Consider the following 23871-nt stretch of genomic DNA (forward strand, 5'->3'; position numbering starts at 1 on the left):
ACTCCAGCCGCTCTGAGCAGGGAACCTCTAGTGCTGAATCATCTTCACAGTGAAAATCCTGCCTTAGGTCCAGCTCTCCAGCTTCAGTGTGTGACTGCTGTTGGCTCGTCTGGGGACAGAGCCTGGCAGTGTCTTCCAGTAGCTTCCTCTTGGGCACTGGAGGGTGGCTATTAAAGCCCCTCTCAAACCTTCTCTTCTCCATCCTAAACGAGCCCAGATCTCTCAGCTTCTCCTCGTGCAGGGCACATGTATATGTTATTGGCAAAACATATCACTATGGTAAGCGTTTATTAAAATATTTTAAGAGGTAGGTTGATTTCTGACTACTCCTATGTGCATAAACCCCAAAGTATTAATGTTAGAACATACCTGAAAGGTTTGGGTTTTTCCTGTATTAAAATCTAAAATCACCTGATGATTTTAAATTATCGGGTGGTGCGTGCCTTAATCGCATGTTCTGTTAAAGAGCATTGACCTCCTACTGTTTGTGTAATGCCTTGTGAGTCCTTTAAAATGCAGCTGAGGGACGGTCATGCAGCATCTTGAAAGCTGCTCCAGGTTTTCATGTCTTGTTTGGGATTTATGGCAGAATTTATGCTGCATCAGATGTACTTAATATAGCTGAAAATAAAAGATGTTAGGCTCGTTTGTCATTCAGCAGTTACAGCTACATGCAAGACTACACAGGTGAGGTGATAAAGCCTCTCACAGCGACCTGCCGCAGCCTGTGCATGTCCTGCTTTGTGCTGTGCATGCATGTGATGGTCGTGTTTAGTTGTGTTGGTAGAGCTCTAGGTCCTTGAAGAGTGGACTGGACATCAAAAACTTCTCCATTCCTTGACTTGCATGGCTCACTGTGCCACCAGGCCCTGAAAGAGTGCTGAATTGAGCTTGGGGGAGTCTTTTAGAAAATGCATTAGGTAAGAATGTCCTGCAGCCCTTTTCTGATCTATTTATGCTGTAGTTTTCGTAAGACCTACCGCAACTGGTAAAAATAACATGAAAGGAAAGTGGCTTCATGTATAGTCTACTGACACGGCTTAACATGCGTGGCTTTCCCAGTCACAGGAAGCCCACTTGATTGAGGTAATTATTGACACATAAACAGGTAATGTTATGGACAGGTCTAATCAATGTTGCATGCTTGTTGCAGTGCTTACACTGTCAGTCGTGGTCATTATTTTATGAACTGCAGGCAGACAGCTTAGGTAGCAGAATATGTTTGTATTTATTGTGCGCATGCACATTTGCTTTTACAACACAAACAGGTAACTTCAGAACAAAGTATCTCTGATTTTTGAATGAATGAGTAATAGTTTCACTGGCTTAATTTTGCCTCTCTGTTTCCTGGCAGGTCAAGGCAACAGATGCAGATGCCGACCGGTTTGGTGAAATTGAGTATTTTCTTTACGATGGATTTCATTATTATGAAAAATCCAAAGCCTTCCAGATTGACCCACGTACTGGTCAGATCTGTGTGTCTCAAGACATTGACAGAGAAGAAGATCCAACCACTTATGATCTCTTAGTAAAAGCTACAGATGGGGTAAGTTTCATCTTTCCATGCTGCCAGATTTGTGAATGCACTTGTAAATTTGGATGTGGTGTGTACTTCTAAATGAGAATGTAATGAGTAGGTAAAAATTGCATGAATGTGCATTTCTTACCTCTACAGAACGCAGAAAGTGATACTTCATGAACCATAAATTTTGACCCAAACTGATAACATTGGCTGTGAAATCCCCAATTACTCCTAAACAAGGTGTTGAAACCTTTCTAGGATGTGTAAGTCCCTGCTGATTTTCTTCCTCCTCTTGGAACCAGTGGACTCCAGGTTACCTCTGCTTCCTGCTTTCAAGGTGACTGCAGCAGTAATAAACTTGTGCTAGAGCTGCGTGGCTCCTGTGCATGCCAGTGACTTTCCTGGATAAATTCCTTGTCCTTTCTAGCTAGCTGATGCCATTGCTGCTGCTGTGGCTGGGTACAGCCTCCCTGCAGCGGCATGTCTGAAATTTTTCCCACATTACAAGATCTGGTGCTTGGAAGTGGGTATTCATGGTACGGTGAGGGCAGGGTGGTAGTATGTGCCTGAAACAATCCATTTCAGATCTCTGGCAGGAAGGGCGAGGAGACGTTCATTGTGGTAGAAACACATTGAGATTTCTGGGTGTAAACACGTGGTCTATCTGATGCCAGGTGAAAAGAAAATTTGGGTAGCGTGACCCCTGAAAAGATGGGAAGAAATTCCTGGGTTCATTTTGTTATGAAGGTATCCACAGGCTATTTGCAATCAGAGGCCCAGAAAGAGAGCAGCTGGTACTTAATTATTTTCAGCTTAAGTGGTGAACTGTGAGGAGGCTGAAGAAGATTACTGGTTGTCTTTGAATACTAAAATAAACATAAGGACACTATTAAAAATGTTATTCAGGCTGCATTTTACAGCACAATTTGAGCTGAAAAACATTGAAATTAAGTTGTTTCAGGCTATACAATCTTTATTTCATACTTTGAATATTAACATTGCATTTAAGATACTGTCGTAGGTGTATCTAATATGAGTTTTTAAAAATGCAGTTGTGCTAGAAATATGGTATTTTTCATTAAAATGTGTGTACTTTTTGTTACTGTACACTGAAGAAACTTAGTGAACTTAAATAGCTGCAGTTGATGCTTGGTATTGTTGCATTTTGAGAATATAGAAGTTGAGGGTATATTTGTATGCTGTTGAATTTGGATATATGTGTAATAGCTAAGCAGTTCATCTGCTTTATTTCTTTAGCTGTCACTATTCAGTGTTTATTTCAGAGGCTACAGAAGCATTTTTTGGTATGAATGGTGCCTTTAGGAGTGTGCCTTTTCTTCCCCATAGATTTCTTTTGAGGATAAATGGTTATATAAGGATTTTTTTTGGTATGTTTTCTGACTCTATCTTATTTGAACACCTAATGATTTAAAAATGTAAGTCTTTTTTGTTACGACAGCATCTGTAATCTTTACAGCAGAAGTAAGTCCATGTGACCATTTTGGAATTTCTCTGATTTGTGATTTCTGTCTTCAGAATTCCTTTCTAGGCAAAATTTTGTAGCATGCACCTGAGTACAGACATCCAGGCCTCGAACAGTAAAGCAGTATTACAATGTATAACAGCAGAAAATTGTGTTCTGCTATACTTTATCACTTCATTTTTCCTCTCACTCATGTGGTTTGAAGCTGTTTAAATGTAAAAAACATACACATATCTGGAATATCAAGATCAGTGTCACTAACAGTGTACGTGAGAGCTGAATAATAGCACTGAAATTCTGACAAGTTTCTAAGATATCTGGTCTGGTCCAGAAGATTATTTTGAAAATGTGGGGAGGCAGGGGAAAAAAGTTAACATGAAGAAAGCTTGATGCATTTTTTTGGTTACGTTATTTTGAGTGATAAATCTTACATCAGAAGTTAAAGGAAAACACCCAATGCATTGAAACTATAGAGTATTTCATTTTTAAATTGGTCTTAATTTAGGATCCTTGTGTTTTCAGAAATTCAGTAATGGGGAGAGGGGATCAATTTTTTATTGCCTCGTCTGTGACAAGCAGGACTTGCGCTTTTTACTGAAAGTCAGCATTTTGTAGATCCCATTGATTTCTCTTCTAAAAATTTGCCTGACACCTAAATACTAAAGCACCTAAATTCAATATTGGCTTTTTAAAATTTTCGCTAAACCTGAAGTTATGCTGAGCCACTCTGCAATTGAATTATAGTAGGCTATTTTATCTCCTGGCATTCTGCTGCTAGTTTTGATGGATTAAAGATGTTAGGTGTGGAGTTCAAAGCAGAGGCTATGATCAGGGGAGATGTGTGTGCAGAAAAGACAGAGGAAGACTAAGGGTCACTGCTGACAAGGGGAGGGGGGGAAGAGAGATGAAAAGAAGATAACAAAGTTAATTAAAAGTGAGGAGGAAAAGAAAGTATTTTCCAGGTGGTGCTCAGTTTATCTTACAGCAAAACTATCAGTTTCCTCCACCTGTCCATGCCTACTCCATTACATGGTTTTGGAGCTTGTTGGTCACGTCTTTTACGTGTTATGCAGCAAGTGTAATGGGAGAACTGAAATAACACACAAAAGCCTGTGGGGAGGCAAGTGGAAAACAGATTCTGTTAAACTGGTGTTAAATACACATCCTGATTAAGTGGGGTTGAGGCTGATCATAATATTAGCATTGACCTTTCCAGTTGGCAGAGCTAGTTTTGGTCGCAAAGTCACTTCACGTACATATTTGGTACTCCTCTTTGAAATGCTTTTATATGAAAAGAAATCATGTATTGGGTTTATAGAAAGGTGTTTGCACGGAATTCCACAGCATCTGCATCTAGCCCTCTCCTTTGGTCTCTGAACTGCAGCAGACAGAGCTGTTCCAGTAGGGAGGGTAACTCCTGGGATTTGTGTGCCAGCTCTGCCTGGGACATCCCCTGCTCAAACTGCACCCTTGGTCACATCAGCTATATTTATGCACTTGTGACACATCAGAAACAGCCTCAGCAGGTGTTTGAGCAGTCTTTGAATTTACAGTCAGCTGAAAATTTCTTGTAATGATATTAAAATTGTAATTTTTTTCTCTCTCTGGAAAAAAAATCAGATTAATAATAAAATCAATCAGTAATCAAAGTATATGCATGCTTCCAAAGCAGTATAGGGGACAAAATTAGTGATTTTGTTTGTTCATTTGTTTTGAATATGTGCAAATTTGATCTGATACATTTTTAATTCTTCTGTTTGTGAAAACAAACAAAAAAGAGCCAATGTGACTGTAGTGGACACTCCATTGTGTGTTCTTCTCTATTTTCTTGGGGGTCTCCAAACTAACCATATATGTAAATTTGTGCTTCCTTTGTTTTGTGTTCTTCTGCCTTTAAGAGTCTTGATGTGAATTCATTTTCATCCAGGAAACCTTTTATTTTAACAGCACACACTTTTGCTGCTGTACAGTGGCAAATTTTATTGCTCTGTATCATGCATAATTCAATCATTTTGTTTATTCATTTGCATTTTTATGATGCCTGTCACTCCTCTTTTTCTTTCAACCAAATAAACAGTAATGACTGTGACTGCTAAAGAAAACCTGTTGTAATCCAGGGAAATTTTAATTGGACTAATGCTAATTTAAATTCTGTCTAGTAGCATCTGCACTACCTGCTTACACACGACAGTTGTCTGGCCTTCAAAGCCAAAATCTGAGTTTTGCAGTCTTGGGGTTGGTGCACAAATAGAAGCGTACAGGAGTGTCCAGCCTTGACTCTGGGAGCAGCTGGCCCACGCAGTTTTCTTCAAAACCTGGGGAAGACTGTATGACCTATGCTTGTAAGAGCTGCTACCAGGCATGGACCAATTCCAGCAATGCACATTTCTGAAGCTAACAGGACCTTGTGCTGGTGTACCCACTCTCTTCATCGGTGTGGTGAGAAGTTTCAAAAACTGCAGAGCACAGGCAGTGTGTTCTTCCACTTTGTCCCCCACCAGTATAAGGGGTGCCACAGACCAATCTCTGTGCCCTACTGATAGTCCAGAGGTTGGGTTTAGGGGGGTTGATGCCTTTTCCCTTTGCAGATTGGACTGCCTTGGTTTTGTTTTCTCCAAGTGAGGTTCTTGAATGCTGTGATAGGACTGCCCCTAATGGTGATTTGAAGACTGCCATTTAATGGTGTTGGGAGGTAATTAAAATTCTTATTATCTTAATAATCAACTGGAGATGAGAAGAAGCATCCTTGTGTATATCTTCAATAGGAATGTTAGATCTTCAGTTTTTCAGCTGCTACATAATCATTGCAAAAGGTAAAATACCATTGGCAGGTCTATTAGTGACCCTCTTACTGCCTTTCAGCATAGAAAAATACTTTGTTCTTCATCACTTGCTTTTTTCTAAACCGTACTGCTTGTCCAATTTTCTCTTTTACACTGAAGCAATTGAAACACAGAGAGAAATACTCGACGCAGGAAAACCTTCTGGAGAGGTTAAGGCTTTTATAAGAATTGGTGATATCTCTCTATTTTGACAGCATTATGACTGCAAGGTGACATGTCTTTTTAGGTTTGACAAAAAAGAAGAAAAAAGAAAATATGTCTTCATGTCAGATCTTGTATATCACAGTTTAGTTTGGAACAAAAAGTTGACAGCACAGTTCATTGACAAAAACATTGGAGGCTACCAGTGGTCCAAATCTTGATGGATTCTTAATCATTTTACAGCATCAAGACAAAGAAATACAGCTATTCAAAATAGCACCTTTTCTACTTACTAAGCTAAAGAGACTCATGCCAAAGGCAGGATTAATTTTCCTTTTTTTTTTTTGACACATGATAGAAGCATACTAATGGCTTTGGATTTTCACACAAGTTTGGTCCTGCAAAAAGTAAAGAAAATACTACTTGTGGCTATTTTGATTTGGTGGTAGTTTATGTCCCCTCTTTGTTCCACAGGGCACACAACTCTCAGGAGTCTGACAAAGAAGCCATTCTAATTGTGACTACTTGTGGCATCAAACAGCCCAACAGTCGTTAAAAATACTTTAATATTTGAGAAGGGGCTTGCAAAACGAAAAAACTATGGGTTTCTGTTGCTTGTAACGTGTTTTGACAAATGTGATTTTCTATCAGCAACAGACTTGTTTAAATCAGCCTTCGTATTTTGGAAGATCTATGTTGTGCTTGCTCCTGAGTAGATAAATTACATCCATGTGGTTAGAAATAAAGCAGTTTGTCCCTTCCTATTTGGGATGATAGTTAAGAATTCTGATGGCCAGAGCAAGAAATGGGCCATTACCAGTTAATATTGTACTTGAGTTGTGTGTGGGGGATACACTGCTGCTTTTGAAAAAGAAGGTTCTGTCTCCATCATAGAATTTGGTCTGTCTTCTGAGAGATTAGGTTCCCCCATATACTTAGAATTAATCAATTTCCAAAGACTTTCCAGTCTTTATGTAACTCTGTAGGATAAATATGAATTGGTTGGAGTGTGGTGTTAGGGTTTTTTTTAATGTCTGTTTAGCAATAATGAACCTTGGAAGAAGTAATTTAACTTCATGAGAAGTTCTCATGAGTTTTTGCAGTTTGGTTTCATGCTGTTAGAACCATCTTTTTAGATGGTTTTTATTCTTGACCTCGCTTCTCCCTTGGCCCTCTTAGAAATGTTTCTGATTCTGTCCTAAAGTACTTGATAGCCACAGAGCATCTTCTGACAGTGAACAGAGCACATGGGCCTCCCTTTTAGCTCCTGTGCAGGGGTTTCTTTCCTGTGGAAACCAAGGTATTGGGGAAGAAACTCTCTCCAAGGTGGGGTTGGGGTGTCAGTAGTGAGCCCACTAGATCTGCATTCTCCACTTGTCCCTATCAGCAGAGGATTTCATGGCTGCTTCCGTTTTGAAGCTGATGGTAGCACAGTACCCTGCTGCCATGGTTTAACCCCAGCCAGCAGCTAAGCACCATGCAGCTGCTTGCCCGCTTCCCCCTGCTTGGTTGGGGGAGAGAATTGGAAGGGTAAAAGTGAGAGAACGGATGGTTAAAGGCAGCGTAATAGGTAAAGCAAAAGCCATGCACACAAGCAAAGCAGAACAAGGAATTCATTCAGCACTTCCCGTTGGCAGGCAGGTGTTCAGCCATCTCCAGGAAAGTGGGGCTCCATCACAGTAATGGTTGCTTGGGAAGACAAATGCCATCACTCCAAATGTGCTCCCCTTCCTCCTCCTCCTCCTCCCAGCTTTGTATGCTGAGTGTGATGTCATATGGTCTGGAATATCCCCTTGGTCAGTTGAGGTCAGCTTGCTCATGGGGTGAGAGACAGAAAAGGCCTCGTGTTGCTCAGCAGTGACTAAAACATCCCTGTGTTATCAACATTGTTTTCAGCACAAATCCAAAACATAGCCTCATACTAACTATCATGAAGAAAATTAACTCTATCCCAGCCAAAACCGGCATGCCTTCACAGTCCTAGTCCCCAGGTATGTGTCCTGACTGCTGGCTGCCTCCATAGCAATGAAAGCCCTGGACACATGCCATGCCTTATATTCTTCAGAAGAAAACCCAAGCACAGCAGGAGCATGTGGGCCAGATCTCCTAGTCTGAGAGTGAAACAGACACACGATACACAAGGTCATCTTTAATTTTCCACATACTTGAGCCTTCATGGGAATGTCACTGTCACTCAACAGAGGTGATATTACTACATGGAAGAAAAAACCCAAAACAGAACAAGGCAAAAATCCCAATGGAAATGTGGAAGAGAATGCTGGTAGTACTTTTTGGCCAAAAGTAAGTCTGAAATTGTGGACATAATAAGCAAACCCTCAGTAGTTTTGGGGTGATTGTTATGCTGCAGGGCAAGCCTAAAGGAATAGTAGTCAGTCTGAATCATTGGATAGTCTCATGAAGGTCAAGTTTAAAAACAATTGACATGAACAATTAGGTTGCTGAAATATGCAACCTAGTTTTTTTTTTTTATATCATAGCTACTGTGACTGCAAGATGAAGTTTGGGCTAGCTCAGCATAGCTTGGCATGTGTATGCACCAACATCTGATCTGTGTCAGCAGTTTCTGTAAGTGACTGATGGGTGCAAGCACAGCGTGCTCAGCATGACTTTGAGCACAGTATACTTCCTCTGTGTCTTCATGTACTGCGTACAGCACATGCAGGCTATACATCACATCTTTTGCTTTGTGCCTCTATTGCACATGTCAGTGCCACAGCATTCACTGTTAGATGTGTGCAGTGGAGCTGCTTTTAAAAATGTTTGTAGTTACAGCTGTAAATTAAGTTTGGAAATACGAACCCTTCCAAACTGATGGACAGAGTCTGCAGAGAATATGAGGTAGCATCTCTAAGAAGTAAATTGCCATTTGTTTCACTCATGGCCCTGTGGGGTCTACACTTCAGCACCCTCAGAATTGTGTTTTTTTCCAGGTTGTCACAAATTCAGTACTTTGCCATTGCAAATTGTGATTTTGCTGTAGCACAGTTTGGTAAGCCAGCTTGCAGTTGCTCCTTGGTTCTCTGGTTCCACTGCAGAGCAAGGTTGAAGGTGGTCCCCTGGCTGCCCATGTAGTATTCCAGTGGGGTCTTGGTGGGCACCTGGAGCAGGAACTTCAACTGTGTGGAGAGCAGCGCAGCAGCTGAGCTGGGGTAGCGAAGAGATGTGCCAAACCTGCGACCAAGGCCTGGCGCTTTTCCTAGCTCTTTGTGTAGGGAAAAGAAACAAAAGCAGAGCAGTTGAGCCAAACCCCCTAGAAAGCATGGTCAGACCTCTTTCCCTGCAAAATCACAAATGCACTGGAAATAATTTTATGTAATCGGTTACGAATTTTGTATTGACAAATTGTTTCAGCTATGTGCTTCAGTTGAATTTACAGTGTTCCAACTCAGTGTACACAAAGTGAAGGTATGGGCATGTAGACAAACACATGTACATATATATGCACACACTCACACACATATATACACAAATAAAATATGCATCTATGAACACAGACACACACTGCATGAACAGAACTGCTTGAACCTGCCAGAGTGATAAATTGAGGATAGGTCTTGCAGATAGCAGCTGACAGGTAGCTTTTGGCTGTCCTGCACTGCTCTGCTCTCAGTCTGGGTTCTTAATAGTTGAAAAAGCCGGATATTTGCTGTTATGATGGTTATACTTTTAAAAACTGGAAGATTGGTAGATAGAAAGTTATTTTGTTTTACTGAAGCACTGGTCACCTGAGGGGCATGTATTTCTGGGGCAGAAAACCCTGACTTCTATCTGTGAAGGAAAAAGTGGTGTGTAGGTGATTACAGTAAAACCAGGTGTGGTTAGACTAGCAAGGATGTGATATGCGTAGTGCTCATTAGTATTAACAAAAATAACTTTGTGTTCAGGCCTCACAATTGTAAGAAGTTGAACTTCTTTGTGTACTTAGCCCACTGGTGGTGTTCTGAGCATGTAGCTTGCCTAAATGCAGTATTTTGAGGTACTACAGATAGGGTAAGTTGGTTTTAACAGACATTTTCAATATTGTTGTAGCATGTTCTGTTTCCTAATGATGGGCTGAAGCCAGATTTGTATCATTTTATTGTGTACACTTTTAAAATTGACCTTGGTTTTTGCTTTTATCTTTCTAATTTATCCAACAGGGTGGATTGAGTGCCCAAGCTTTTGTTCGCATCGAGATAGAAGATATTAATGATAATCAACCTGTTTTTGAGCAAGCCGTGTATGTGGCGAGCATCAGTAGTCACACACAGCCAGGAACAGAGATCATCAATGTTGTTGCCACAGACAGAGATTCGGGAATATATGGCATTGTCACATATGAACTAGTCCCGGGAGAATTTTCTTCTTTTTTCACAGTGGATACATCCACAGGTACTCTGATTCAGAAAGACTATAATTATACAACATGTATTTTTGGCTTGATGATGCTTTTTTGCTTTTATTTGGAGTCCTGTCATACAGTTGAAACATATTCTGCTGGAAAATGATTCTAGAGGAAGGAGGAGGATTTAGGTTTTATGTGAAGCATTTGCTTTCACTGGAATAAACAGGAGAATGGGGAACAGAGTACATGCCAATGCAATACAGGACAAGCAGTATGCTGCATCCACTATTTTCAGCTATAAATCTATTCATCATTGTAGGAAATAATCAAAGCATTATTTTTTACAGTAATATCTGAATTCCTGAAATTTTTAGGTCTTACTCTTGAGGAGCAATAAACGACTTTTCAAGTTGCCCTTTTGTTTAATCTCTCTGTTTCTGTCCCAGTCTTCTTTCTGCACGCTATGCTAGAATAAGGCCCTGTTCTGCTCATAGTCTTACGATATCCAGCTGCCTTCCTGTTTGACTCAATGATTTGCTTCGTAAGTGGCTTTTTCTGCCTTTTACTTCCTGATATGATTCTTCATCCTTCTGGTTTCTGGAGAGAGGTTCAGTGAAGGAGTGATGACAAGAGCAAGAAAACAATGATGGCGAAAGGAAATCTGGGTGAAATTTTTTGATGACAGGTTGAATTTCACAGATTGAATTACCTTTCCCACGGCCATAAAGCAGCCCCTGTAGTCTGCTTTTCTAGCCTTAAAATAGTTACTAACTTCAGCTGGAAAGCACACGAGCAGTGTATCTACAAATGTCCATGGTGTCTTTCAGGGAGTGGTTAACTAAACTGCAGCTACCATTTTACTTGAGAGCCAGCCCTTGCACATGAATGTACCCTGTTCAGCAGTTTTGCTTTGTGATGGTCGTGGCACAGGGGACTATTTTATATGTTTTAAGAATTTTTTTGGGCTGTTGCACATCTGTATGTATTAGCTGTTTGGTGTATGAAATGTCACAAGGATCTGTTCTTTCAAAATAGTGCCTATTTTCACTTTCTTACACAGTCCCCAAAATATGAACAGAAGAAACTAATCTTAGGAAGTCAGTCCGCTTGTCTTGGCTATTTCAGAATTTATTTAACAATGGACTTTTAATTGCCTGTCAAATCAGATTCTGTGGGGCATAACTGATGCCAAGTATACATAGCTCGATCAAAAATTAGGGAACTGGATCTCCACAGGCATTGAACTGGTCATTTTAACAGTGCCCCAGGCAGGCTTGTCAGGGGAGCCCCTGTGGATCATGCTAGCAGCACTGGCTTTGCAGCAGTCCTCTCTTCTGAAAGGCTTCTTCCTCGAATTGTGACCTTTTGGCCTTTTTTTCTAGTTTTGGCATATAAGTTACTATTATCTTGCAGATTCATCATGGTATTTTATCCAAAGGCAGACCAAATTCAGGGTGAAGTTGCTTTAGGTCACTATTGCTGACATTTCATGATGAGAAGAGCATTTAGGTCAGAGACACTCTTCCCAACGTTATAATGCTTGGAATCTGATTACACTCCTGGGCAATTCAGGACGTCAAGACTGTGTCTAATTTTAACTTACTAATATTAATGGTGTGTGGGATTTTTATTCCCTGAAGATTACATGTTTTCCTTTCATATTCTTCCACGTCTGCCTACAGTAGTGCTTATGCTCCATCACTGATGAACAGAATGATTTTTAAGCTCTTGGCAAAAATAAACATCAGAAACAAAACAAACATTAAAACTGCCAATTTGTCACACTGAAATCTTGCAATTGTTGCATGTTAAATAGCTGCAAAAGCTGTTCAGTGTTCAGAGGAAGATGAAACAAGTGGCTTGGTATTAGGTCACAGAGGTTTTGAGCTCTTTCTCCTTCTTGTTAGGACTGACATTTCCCAGTTTTCATTGTGATAAAGCTGTCTTCATGTGCTCTGATACATGGCCTGATTTAGATGTGGCTTTCTGAAGGTTACATGAGTGACTTTATCTAGTTGTGAGCTGTATTTTGTGAACAGAGGGCAATGGACAAGTCTGACAAGAAATAAGAATTCTTCAGGAGGTGGATCCCCAAACCTGTAAGCCAAACGATCGTAATACAGTTTTGGTCTTTGGTTTTCTGATCTTCTGGGTGTGCAGTCTGTTAGTGATGAGTTCTGCAGTTCTTCCAATTTGCAGTATGGCATATTCTGGTTGGGCTGCTCTTTTGATTATTAGAGGACCTAAAAGGAGGCTCAGCAGTGGTGGTGCTGATAAAGCATTTATAAATGAGGAATGAAAATCAGTGCATTAATCTCTTTGACTTACGTTCATTGCAGTCCTTAGCATTATACCTGTAAGTGGACAGAGATATTTTCAATAGTATGAGCTTTAAGTTAATCAGTAGCTAACAGTTTGTCACATTAAAATCATATGCAGGCTGATGCTGTTCTCCGTGGCATATGTAATTTCTTTTTTATGGCATCTAGATTGTGATTTTGAATGTTTATCTTACTGTAGTTTTCTTCAGGGATGTTTTTGGAGTGCTGTACTTAAAATACTCACTAAAGATTAACTTTTTATTCCCCTATCCCCTTTTTCATCTTTAAAAGAGGAATTGATAAAATAATAAAAAGTGCAACCCGAATCCTTCACTACTATGCCTTGCTTCTGGCTGTTGTTTCGTTAAAACAATTGTATGGATGAATCAAGAAAGCTTTTGGCTTTGCATAGCAAGCTGTGTTCACAACACAGGATATCATACCAGCTGGTCAACCGCTGACTGTATAGCATATATCAGTGGTGCTTTTGATATATAGATACTATGAGGATGAGCCACATCCAAGCTCCTTGAAGGGCTCCATCTTTTGTTTCAGGCACTGTGACATGTGGATGTGCAGATAAATTCAATGAGAGTAGGAAGGAAGAGCCTTTCACAGAGCAAACAGATACTCCGTTAAAAAGTTTTTTGAATTCTAAACAAGTCTTTATTTATATTTATTGTATCTATTAGTTACATTTGTTTCCTATTTTAGCTTTTAGGTAGTGCATTTATTGTTTGTGATATGCTCTTTTAATAACTCTTAAATAACATTTATTGCATTTCCCTTTGATTAAAAAATTGAAATGAAATATTTTGTTTGATTGATGGTAGACTGTCCACAAAAAAAACCACTTTAAGAACTGTGTAACTAAAAAAATATATGGATAGGGAACTCTAAACCAGTTCCTGTGCTAGTTCGTGACTCTTGCTATCGTTTGTTTCTAGTGTTAGTGTAAACAACATCTTGGCTTCATTATGTTTCCTTTTGTAGATATCTGATCCATGCATGATCTATGAACAGCACTCGTGAATTGATTAGAACAGAGCAAGTTGAAAAGCTCTTCTGGCTAAGAAACTGTTTGAGCTATGTTTGTTTATTTTCCCATCATTACCCAACAAGCTATCTGAAAAACAGTATATTTATAGTTATGGCTCAGCAGGTAATTAAGAATGTAAGTCACAGAAGACAATCACAAGTGTGACTGAAAACCTATGCAGTGCTTAACTTTAAAGCTTTGGGATTAATAATTGAATTTCTAAACTTTCATTAAGTTACAAGCTTTAATATTTTCTTTCACCCAAGGGCATATAATTCATTTTTCTATTGATCTTAGTGATAACCTTCTTGAGAGCTGGATAAAAAGATGGTTATCATCTTACTGTAGCCCTGGTTCAGGGAAGCTCTTTCAAATCAACAAAGTTAATATTTTTTGAAAATTATTTTGGGGCAGTGTGACTTCGTGTCGGTTTTCAGGTAAATGGCCTGTTCATATTTTTAGAACAAGTGCCCTACCTAGTCACTGTGTGCAGAGAAAAACTCTTATCAAAGCTAAGTCAAAGGCAGCAGCCATTGGTTTCTGGTCATTTGAAGGTATTAGTGATTTAAACGTAGTATGAAAAGGCTGTAGGGAAAGTAGCATTCACACAATGTACATTACAGCAGTATAAGCATTTAACTGAGCTGCTCTGTTTCTTTTGCCTATAAAAGATATTTAGGCTTGTGTTTCTGTGACTCCTGCCTAAATCAGATGCTTGAAACAGAGGCTATGACATTCCTCCTTTGTATTTTACTGAGAATATTTCTGTGAGTGTGGTGGTTGGACCCTGGCTGGATGCCGGGTGCCCCCCCAAGCCACCCTGTCACTGCCCTCCTCTGCTGGACAGGGGAGAGAAAATACAATGAAAGGCTCGTGGGTCGAGATAAGGGCAGGGAGATCACTCAGCAATTGCTGTCATGGGCAAAAGAGACTCGGTTTAGGGAAATAATTTACTTTATTGCCAATCAAATTATGGTAGGGTAATGAGAAATAAAACCCAAACTTAAAACCCCTTCCCCACACTCCTCCCTTTTTCCAAGCTCAGTTTCACTCCCAATTTCTCTACCTCCTCTCACCCAGTGGCACAGGGGGATGAGGAGCAGGGGCTGCGGTCACCTCATCACACATCTCTGCTGCTCCTTCTTCCTCATGCTCTTCCCCTGCTCCAGCGTGGGGTCCTCCTGAGGCAGACAGTCCTCCATGAACTTCTCCAACATGAGTCATTCCCGTGGGCTGCTGTTCTTCACAAACTGCTCCAGCGTGGGTGCCTTGTGGGGCCACAAGTCCCGCCAGCAAACCCGCCCCAGCCCAGGCTCCTCTCTCCATGGGGCCACAGGTCACAGCCTCCTTTGGGCATCCACCTGCTCCAGCGTTAACCCCCATGGGCTGGGGGTGGGATCTGCTCCAGCGTGGGGTCCCCACGGGCTGCGGGTGGGATCTGCTCCAGCGTTAACCCCCACGGGCTGAGGGCACAGCCGGCCTCCCCATGGGCTTCCCCTGGGGCTGCAGGGGAGCCTCTGCTCCGGCCCTGGAGCACCCCCTGCCCCTCCCCCTGTGCCGGCCTGGGGGGCTGCAGGGCTGCTCCGCTCACATATTCTCACTCCTCTCCTGCTGCTGTGCGGAAACTTTTTCTCCCCATTCTCAAACATGGTATCCCAGAGGTGCTACCACCATCACTGACAAACTGTTTTGGCCAGCGGTGGGTCTGTCTCGGAGCCCCCTGGCATTGGCTCCATCGCACATGGGGGAAGCTTCTAGCAGCTTCTCACAGAGCCACCCCTGTAGCCCCCCTGCTACCAAAGCCTTGCTGCACAAACCCAATACATTGAGGAATTCGGAGGTCTTTGCGTTGACTTGAAGATACTTCGATCAACTTTGTCATAATACCATCTGTTACTTATTTATGCCAAAAAATACATATTGAGTACAGCAGACAAGTCTTGTTACAAGAGCTGTTTAGTAGTTTAGCGTTAATATTTTTTTTGTCAGCACAGAAGTACAGCTTCTGCAAAATGAGCATTGTTTTGAGGACATTTTGATTTGCTGAAAAAATAATTTCCTCCAAGATTAATTCTGATTTCTTAAGTGAATAGCGTAGTGTATCATGTGACTAAAATGTCCTGTAAGAGTTGTAGAGCAGTCTGGGAGCTTAGTCCGTTGGAGAAGGATAAAAGGAGGGATACAACTGAGGACATGCAAATTTAAGAATATAAGAATTATTAACTTAATCAGCCAAAAGGCAGATTTAAGTCCAGCATCTTATCTCTTTAACAGTGTCTGGTAATGGATACAAAAAGAGAGGTGAAGTGTAGCGCTTGTACGGAACAGTCCCCCCACTGACATTTTTTCTTTGTTTTGGCAGTGTGCAATTTAGTGCTGTACTACTTCCATTACTGTACTGTGGCACCATATGTAAATGTGATTTTATGTCAAACTGACTTAAAATAAACTTTTTGATTTAATCCAGAGCACCAGAATAGATTCATTCCAGTTAAGGATGTTGACAAGTTTTGTTTTATTGAAGAAAATGGAAATGTTGTTGTTCAACAGTCACATCTTAGGACGTTTTCATTGCATGAAAAGGTTTTGCTCTGTTTTTATTACAATACAGGTTGGAAACAAAAGTTAAAATACCAAAATTTCATTTTGGGGAAAAACAAAAATCTAAACTTTGCTTAACTCCATGTATTATACAATGTTTAATATATAGCAGATTGTAATATGCATCAAAGTGAAATGGGGATGCATCCTTTCTAAAGAAAACAAGGCCATTTTTATGATGATTAATGATGTTTTCCTGTAGTATTGTAGGAAAAAAATGGTTTATTTTTAAACTACTTCTGGCATTTTCATACAGCATGTAGTACATTTGCTAAACATATGAAGAGGTTCACATAAATAACATTTAAAATTAGGAGTGTTTTGTTTTGGAACATTTTGAGGCCACTTGTTTTTTTTAAACTGCAGTTTCTTCAATTACTATTTTTCTGATCTTTCATACAAATTGATAGCATATTCAGAATGCTGCAGATCAGAGGAAGATGTCTGAGACACTGGTTTAGCTCACTAAGTTTTCACTTTCTAAGAGTTTGGAGTTAAGTCACAAAGGAAAAATTAGTGGTCTCAGTCGAGTAATTTGTGAACCTTTACCTTCAGTGAGGTCTTATCTAATGAGAAATCTAACATGAAGAATACAGGAAACGGTATATTCTCCTTGAAGCACACAGAATTTGCTGTAGTAAGTGTGAGAGGACAGATTTTGGCCCTGAAAGAAAGCCGTGTAGCAAAACAGCATGGAAAAATATGCGTAGTACCAGCTCTTAATGGATCTTTTTTTTTCTTTAATGAATACAATCCAATAGAATCAACCATCTACAAAGAGAAAAATTCCTACAAGCTATCTGCCAAAAACTCAACCACGCGACAGTGGGGTGACAGGCGTACGTGAGATTCATTGTGCATGACACAGCGCAAAGTATTTACAAAAATGCTGTAGCCCATCCCCCTTCCCTGTAGTTAAGTCAATGACAGATCTTGGAATCAGAAGAACCCACCAGATGGGACAAAGAGTGAACTGCCATAGCATTGCACAGATGCTGTGGGCTGGTAACCAGAAAAATGGAGAAAAATTTTGGAAAAATTATGCCCAAACCTCCCAATTTGGAGGAGAGGAATAACGTGAGATTTGTAAAGTTCAGACAATCAGGACTTTCTCTTTGACAGAGACTGTGTGAGTCTTAAGAACAGATGTACTTATTCTCAGTTAACCTAAAGGAAAGAAGAAAGCGGCAGGTTACACAAAGAGTTCAGATAGCCTTGGCAAAATGCCTTCACGCTGTTGGACTGGTAAAATGAATATAGTAGGGGAGCGCATGTAGTAGAAAATCAGTTCGTAAGTATTTAAGATGAGCACCTGGAATGTTTCGTAATGCTCTTAATATAAGAACAGCAAATATATCTGATTGGGCTGATACTAGGCTTCATTCTATAGCTGTGCTGGAAACATGCATCTTTTGGTACAGCACCTTCAAAGAAATATCATCTCCGATTACCTTGGCAGTTGAGTTTTTTTAACAGGTTTTGCATTGAGCTATTTTTGGATCAGCAGGCTGGCAGCTTGACTGAAAAGGTCCTGGATTAAAAAGATGTTTTTTGAAAACTTCAATAAGCCAGGCAAGCAAAGGTGACCTGGTGGGGTGGGGTGGCAGTACTGGAGCTGTGTGGATTGTGTGGGGAAGGCTCTGCCTTTGTCTTTGAAAATGCAGCAGTTCACCAGGCCACTGTCCTGCCCAGTATTGCTTTGATTCTTGATGTGAGGTTTTTTAAAGCCCCTGTTTTATGTGGAAGTGTTCTTTGGATGCAATCAGACAACAAACATACTCTGAGCTACTATTATGTCAGATAAAAGGAAACAAAACAAGGCAGAAACAGAGGAGATTTCTCTGCCATAGCAAATTACGTCTCTTTGCTTATATGCTGGTTTACTGACAAATTACTATGGCGGTTTTGGTTTGTGGGGTTTTTTTTTTGTTAGGGAAGAATTACTTCAACATGTAGTAGTACAATATAGAAATAGCTACATCAAAGTAATAGTTGTTTTTTTTGTACTAAGTTTAGTTTTGATGTCCTTTGAGTCATAAAACCTTTGTTGTGCTAACATTAGGGTTGTACTAAGCAAAAATCCCCAAACCCAAACCCTAGTCCTGTCCCAGGAGGTTTGTAGTAGGTTGACACAGTGAGACAGCAGTGGATTGACATGATAATCAGTTGGTTCAGTATCTCCAGGTTTCTTTCAAGATGTGCTGTAGAAAAGAAGAGTTTTTGAGGAGCTGCATTTTAGGTTTGACAGTATTCTGAAGAATATGTAGCAAAAATAAATTTGTTGACAGTTTAGGGGGGGTTCAATTGAAATTTAAAATGGGAGGAAAAGGATCAAGCAAAATGTTTCATTTGACTTGAACATTAAAAATAAAGGAAATGAAGCAATAGTTTTGAAAAGCAAGCAAGAAAGTGAATTCCCTAACCATTTAGCGATTGCTGTGGTCACCAGAAAGACCTGGTGGAGTTCTTTCTTTGCTTTGAGAAACATTGGATCTGTGTGCCTTCTGCTTGATGTTGTAATCACCTGATTAAAGTTGGGAGTTGCAGGACGTGTTTTTTTTTACTCTATTAATATTTCTTTAAGCATTTTGGGCAAAGTGGAGCTGCTTTCCAGCTCAGGATAGCCACATGTACTGGGGGCTTCATAGCTAAAGCAGTGCCATTTCTTGCTAAATGAGAAGTGTGAGAGCGTTTTGTTGCCTGCAACTCATTCAGAGTGCTACTGCCTGGCTTGTAGCTGGTGGGGCACGTTCAGCTTGCTTTGCTTGCTCTCTTCATTGAGAGCTTGTTCAATGAAACACTCATTTTTGAACCAATGAAGGGGTTTGGAAAGCTCTGAATCCAGCTTGAGACCTTTCTTTGATGGGCTCTTACTGTTGCTCTGAAAAATTTGCCTTCTTTAATCTCTCAGCTTCTCAAAATGATTGGAAAAAAGCATTACGAGGTTCTTTTATCTGTCTGCAGCTTTTCATGGAATTCATGAGCATTTTTTAGGATTGTCCAGCACCTGAGGACTTTTTACAGAAGATAATTTATAAATAAGTTTTTCCTCTACAAAATAAACAACCATCATGCTAATTTGATTTGTAGTGAACTTTGAACCATGCATTAAGTGCACCACTGAAATCTTAATATTACCTCTAATTTAAGTTCCTAAAATTTTTTTAAATAAAGAATTTTAAATTTTGGTGGTGTTTTGATAGCAGTTAGGCCAGGCACTTGATTCAAAAAGTTGGTAATGTAAATAAAAGTACCACCTTACATTTTTAAGTCCAGCCCTCTAGCTCACTACTTCAAGTTGCAGAATTGTTTAACCTTTTAATGGCTAGATGGCAGATAGGAAGGCTGAAAGAGGCTGGCTTGACATGTTCCTTCACCTGCCCCTGAGCACTGGGAGGCATGTGGCCTCCTAAACTAGCAAACTGTAGTCTCCAGAGACAAAGTAAGTTTGCATCCCGAATAGTCCATTGCAAGACGTTGTCTGAAAGCACTTGTGTAACAGAAAACTGAGCCTAGATGATGCAAAATCATTCTAGTACTAGGCTCGTTCCCACTGTTGCCCAACATTAGAGGCTGATGCTCAGGTGGGTATTCTGCTTGTGAATAATGGAACTTCCTTAATTAGAAACTAGTATTTTGTGTATTGATGAGTACTACTTAGCTCACTAAAATTGTCTGTAACCCATAGTATTTAAAAAAAACGTTGTGCTTGTGGGAGAGCCTCACTTTAAAACTGTGTACATTAGCTAATAGATCCAGGTAGTGGTTTCTTACATTGCTAATTACCAACCTTGGCAAATTTGGATGAAGTGCTCTGGAATAGACTTCCATATGCTAAGCAAAGTCTTGTGATTAAGCACAGTAATTAAAGTTATTAAACCAGCTCTTTGAACAGTGCATTTGGCAGTGTTATGGTTACCATCAAGAATGCAGCTTCACTAAAAAAGGTGCATTTTAGGTACAGTAAATTGCTAAAACTGGAACCTAAACACGATGCTAAGATTAGAGCATAGGCAATGAGTTAGATAAATAGAAATGTCAAGCAGAAACACTATTATTCTTCACTAGAACAATGATGAGTTTAATGTTAATGCAAGTCCTCACCTAACTGCATCCACCTCCCGGCGAATGACCCTGTCTATGCTCATCTTCAAAATTTTTCCAGCATAAAAAGCAAACAAATATGTGCATCTGCACTGAGAAGATGGCATGCTGGGCTGGGCGAGACATCCTCTGAGTGTATCGGGGGTCAGCGCAGACCTACACAGTATTAACAGTAGGTCCAGCGGCCAGCTTGAAGGTGAGTTGGGGTGATGAACCATGCGTACCTTTTTGCCATCTGCTTACTGTCTGAGCTGTGTTTCAGATCATGCCAGCTGACCCCCTCCTAGGGTATTTGCTGAAGAAATACTGCTATCGTTTAAAGTTGTTAGGGTGTTCAGTGTTGTGGTCTTAGGGAACACTACTGATGTAGTGTTGTGGATTTTTATTCCTCTTGCCATGTTTTAAAGTTGCTTTTTTATTTCATGAACAATGAGAAAATACTAGAAGCTGTTTACATGAGTACACATTTCTATGCAATCCAAACTTTGTTACCGAAGTTAGCACATCCTGATTTTTATCTTTGCCTCTGCAATGTTTGACTAGTGGAAAATGTTTTGTATACCTGTGAAAGTCTATAAATGTAGGGCTGGTTTTTGCTTTGCTTACCTGAGGACCCTGTGGAAAAGCAGGTATGTTTTCAAAGTGGTTAGCTCGGATTATGTGTGGAAATCCTATTGGGGTAACCAGTGTTATTTCTGTCACACAAAAAGTGCTTTTGATGAGTGGACCTACTTTGGTGATGTATGCTGTTGTAATGTTAGAACTGAACAAAGGATCATGAAGATGATCAGAACTACATTTTAAAAGAATCGCTGTATGCAAGTGCCTGTCTCCTGCCTTTAACTCTTGAGAAACAGCACTTAGCAGCTAACCCACCTGTGGAGTAGGATGCATCTCCACATCAATAACAACAAAAACCCATGAGAAACTTTGTCATAGCCAGAGGATGGCGGGTGCCATAGAGTCGTGTCTTTCACTGATGTGTTTGCACATTCTGGGTGGATAGGGGCTTTATTTACCTTTTGTTGTTGGTAGGCACGAAGTGGAGAGCAAGAACTTCTTGGAAGTTAATGCCCTAGCATGTACAGTGAGTGAGGCAGTATGAAACAGATCAGAGTTGTCAGTCATGATTTCACCCTTCATTAGCACTAGCTCTCACGGTACATTGAATCCCCAAAACTGTTGTAACGATTTATGCTGGCCAGTGAGCTCAGATCGTTCTGCAGCAAAGCATCATAAATTTCAACGTGACTGGGCTGAGCTAACGTCCCCTGGAGCAGAGCTGTTCCCAAACTACAGCCTGCAGTGACAGTTGCTAACATGCAACCAGCATTGCAGGTTCTGTCTAAAATGTGATGCAAATCATGATAGGCAATGTCTGCATCATCTTCCTGATTCATAAAGGTTGGACTCTGCAGTCAGTTACACCCGTGCAGATCTAGTCAAGAAAATGAGACTGCCAGGGTGCGAGGTGGATGTTCATACTTCACTTGGTATGTAATTATGATTGTTCACCTGCGAAGCAGAATTGATTCCAGCTCTCTTGTGCAGAATGTAGAATTACCAGAGGGAAGATCTTCAGTGCACTGCAGTAATATAAACAATTAAAAAGGGAATTAAGTGTTATTTAAGGCAGCAGGTAAGACCATCCATTTATATAGGGAGCCAAGCTGTAGGAAAGAAGGTGGCAGTTTTAATGCAGTGATTTCTTAAAGTGGAACCAAATTTGTGTCTGTGGTGTTCCCTGCTGGGAACAAGCGTTCCTTGTCTTTTAAGTTTGCCGAAGCCACGAACTGCATGCTGCAGAAGACTATGGGAATAACAACAATAAGCCTCTGTCTTTTCCTGATTACAGAACAGGAAAGAAGGGAAAACTGTGACTCTCTTCAGCCTGTTACTTAGCCAGGCATGCTTCTGTTGAGTTTCTCACACCGAATGTGTGACTTACACAGCTAGTTCCTGCTGTGTGCTTCTTGCAGATAGCCCCATTTCTGCCTTTGCGATGTGGCGCTGGGGATCTCCTGCACCGTGCTTCAGTGGATCAGGTACACCTAGCCCGCTCTGAGGTGTGCTGGCAGCTGCTTTCGACACAGGCAGTCATGACTGTTTTAGTCAGTCCAGTGTTTTTACCTAACCATATAGAACGTAGGATCCCAGGTGTGCTTGCTTCTACAGCTGCTTTCCTGTCTATATGGTGCCAAAACAGAGTCTAGTGTGGTGTGTTCCCCAACGTACGGTAGAACTGTCTCACATGTCTGTGTAAATTATAGATCAGCAGACACAATGCTACTGCCCAGTCCTACAAATACTGAAAGGAACAGAATGTACGTAATTAAAAGTTGACCCGGGTTGTACAGTTTTCTGCATACTACAGTTTTGAGGCTGGAAGGAACCACACGGAAGACACGTAATTTTTACTTGGAATCTGCCACTGTTCTTAGGGCATCACTGGTCCTGCAAGAGGAGGCAGAGTTGGTGAGATGTACTTGCCTATTCTCCTCCCTCCCTTGGGCACAGCAAAAGAATGAAGAAAGAAAGCAAAATCTTTTATCCGTTTCCTTTTCTGTCTGCTTTCTATAGCTGAACTGGCATGGACTGTGCTGTAATCCGTCCAGGTCACCAGAGAATGGATTTTGGTTCGAAATATTTCTGTTCCACCGGGTCTTCAGAGTTCCTGGAGTGGAGTACTGTTTGCTCCGATGTTCTGGAGTCATTAGTTACTGCTTTGAGAGAGTTTCAATGTGATGCTTTTTCTGTACTTTTCCCACCCTTCACATACATCTTGAGGTATCAAAAACAGGAATGAAATACTTTTGGCCTTGTCAATAGAAAAATACCCAGTTGGTCAAGTTAGTCAAATACAGTCTGATTGGTTTCATTTCATTTGAGAGCAACAGTGTGTAAAATCCATGTTTATGCATTTAACCTCTGGGGGAAAAAAGGTTAAAACCTTTTTTCCTTTGAGCTACAGTTGCTCAGATGACCTCAGGAAATGCCAAAAGTTTATGTCCTTGGAAGACTAATTTTTTGAGGTATCTAATTAATCATAAAACCCAGTCATCAGAAGACAAAAAAGAAAATGAAAGGCCAAAATAAGGTTGATTCTTGGAAGTGCTCCAGTTATATTGGCATAGGAGCTGGATCAGCAATGAATTCTGAATCCATCTGTATCTCTGTTGTGTTTTTACTGTTGTTTGTCTCACTGGAATTAGTGTCCTTTGTTGTTAGTGGAAAGCGTTCTTCCTTGACCTGATCCTGAAGACCCTCTGAATGCATTTTAAGCATGTCAAGACAGAGTTTGTTATAATGTCCTGGCAGATAACTGGAAAGTATACCACATGCACATCTGAATATTTATAAGGATTTTATGTATTTTCCATTATTCTGCTTAAAAATGCATTGTAGCAAATTGGCATTGTGGCTTCACCCTGAATTTTGAGAAGATATATTGTAGTTGAATTATGCACTGATT

The 23871-nt window shown here is 40.5% G+C and overlaps 1 protein-coding gene across 1 annotated transcript in view; it reads left to right on the forward strand.

Annotated features, from left to right (window-relative positions):
* The first annotated feature begins 246 nt into the window (after positions 1-246).
* The window catches only part of LOC130143713 (protocadherin-23-like), a 72961-nt gene continuing 49336 nt past the window's right edge, over positions 247-23871 (forward strand). Inside the window, exons 1-3 of the mRNA XM_056326567.1 lie at positions 247-279; positions 1355-1546; positions 10150-10381. Coding sequence (XP_056182542.1) covers positions 247-279; positions 1355-1546; positions 10150-10381 — 457 coding nt within the window. The remainder of the gene's footprint in view (positions 280-1354; positions 1547-10149; positions 10382-23871) is intronic.

The sequence above is a fragment of the Falco biarmicus genome, chromosome 1 (genome assembly GCF_023638135.1).
Source record: "Falco biarmicus isolate bFalBia1 chromosome 1, bFalBia1.pri, whole genome shotgun sequence".
Lineage (NCBI taxonomy): Eukaryota > Metazoa > Chordata > Aves > Falconiformes > Falconidae > Falco > Falco biarmicus.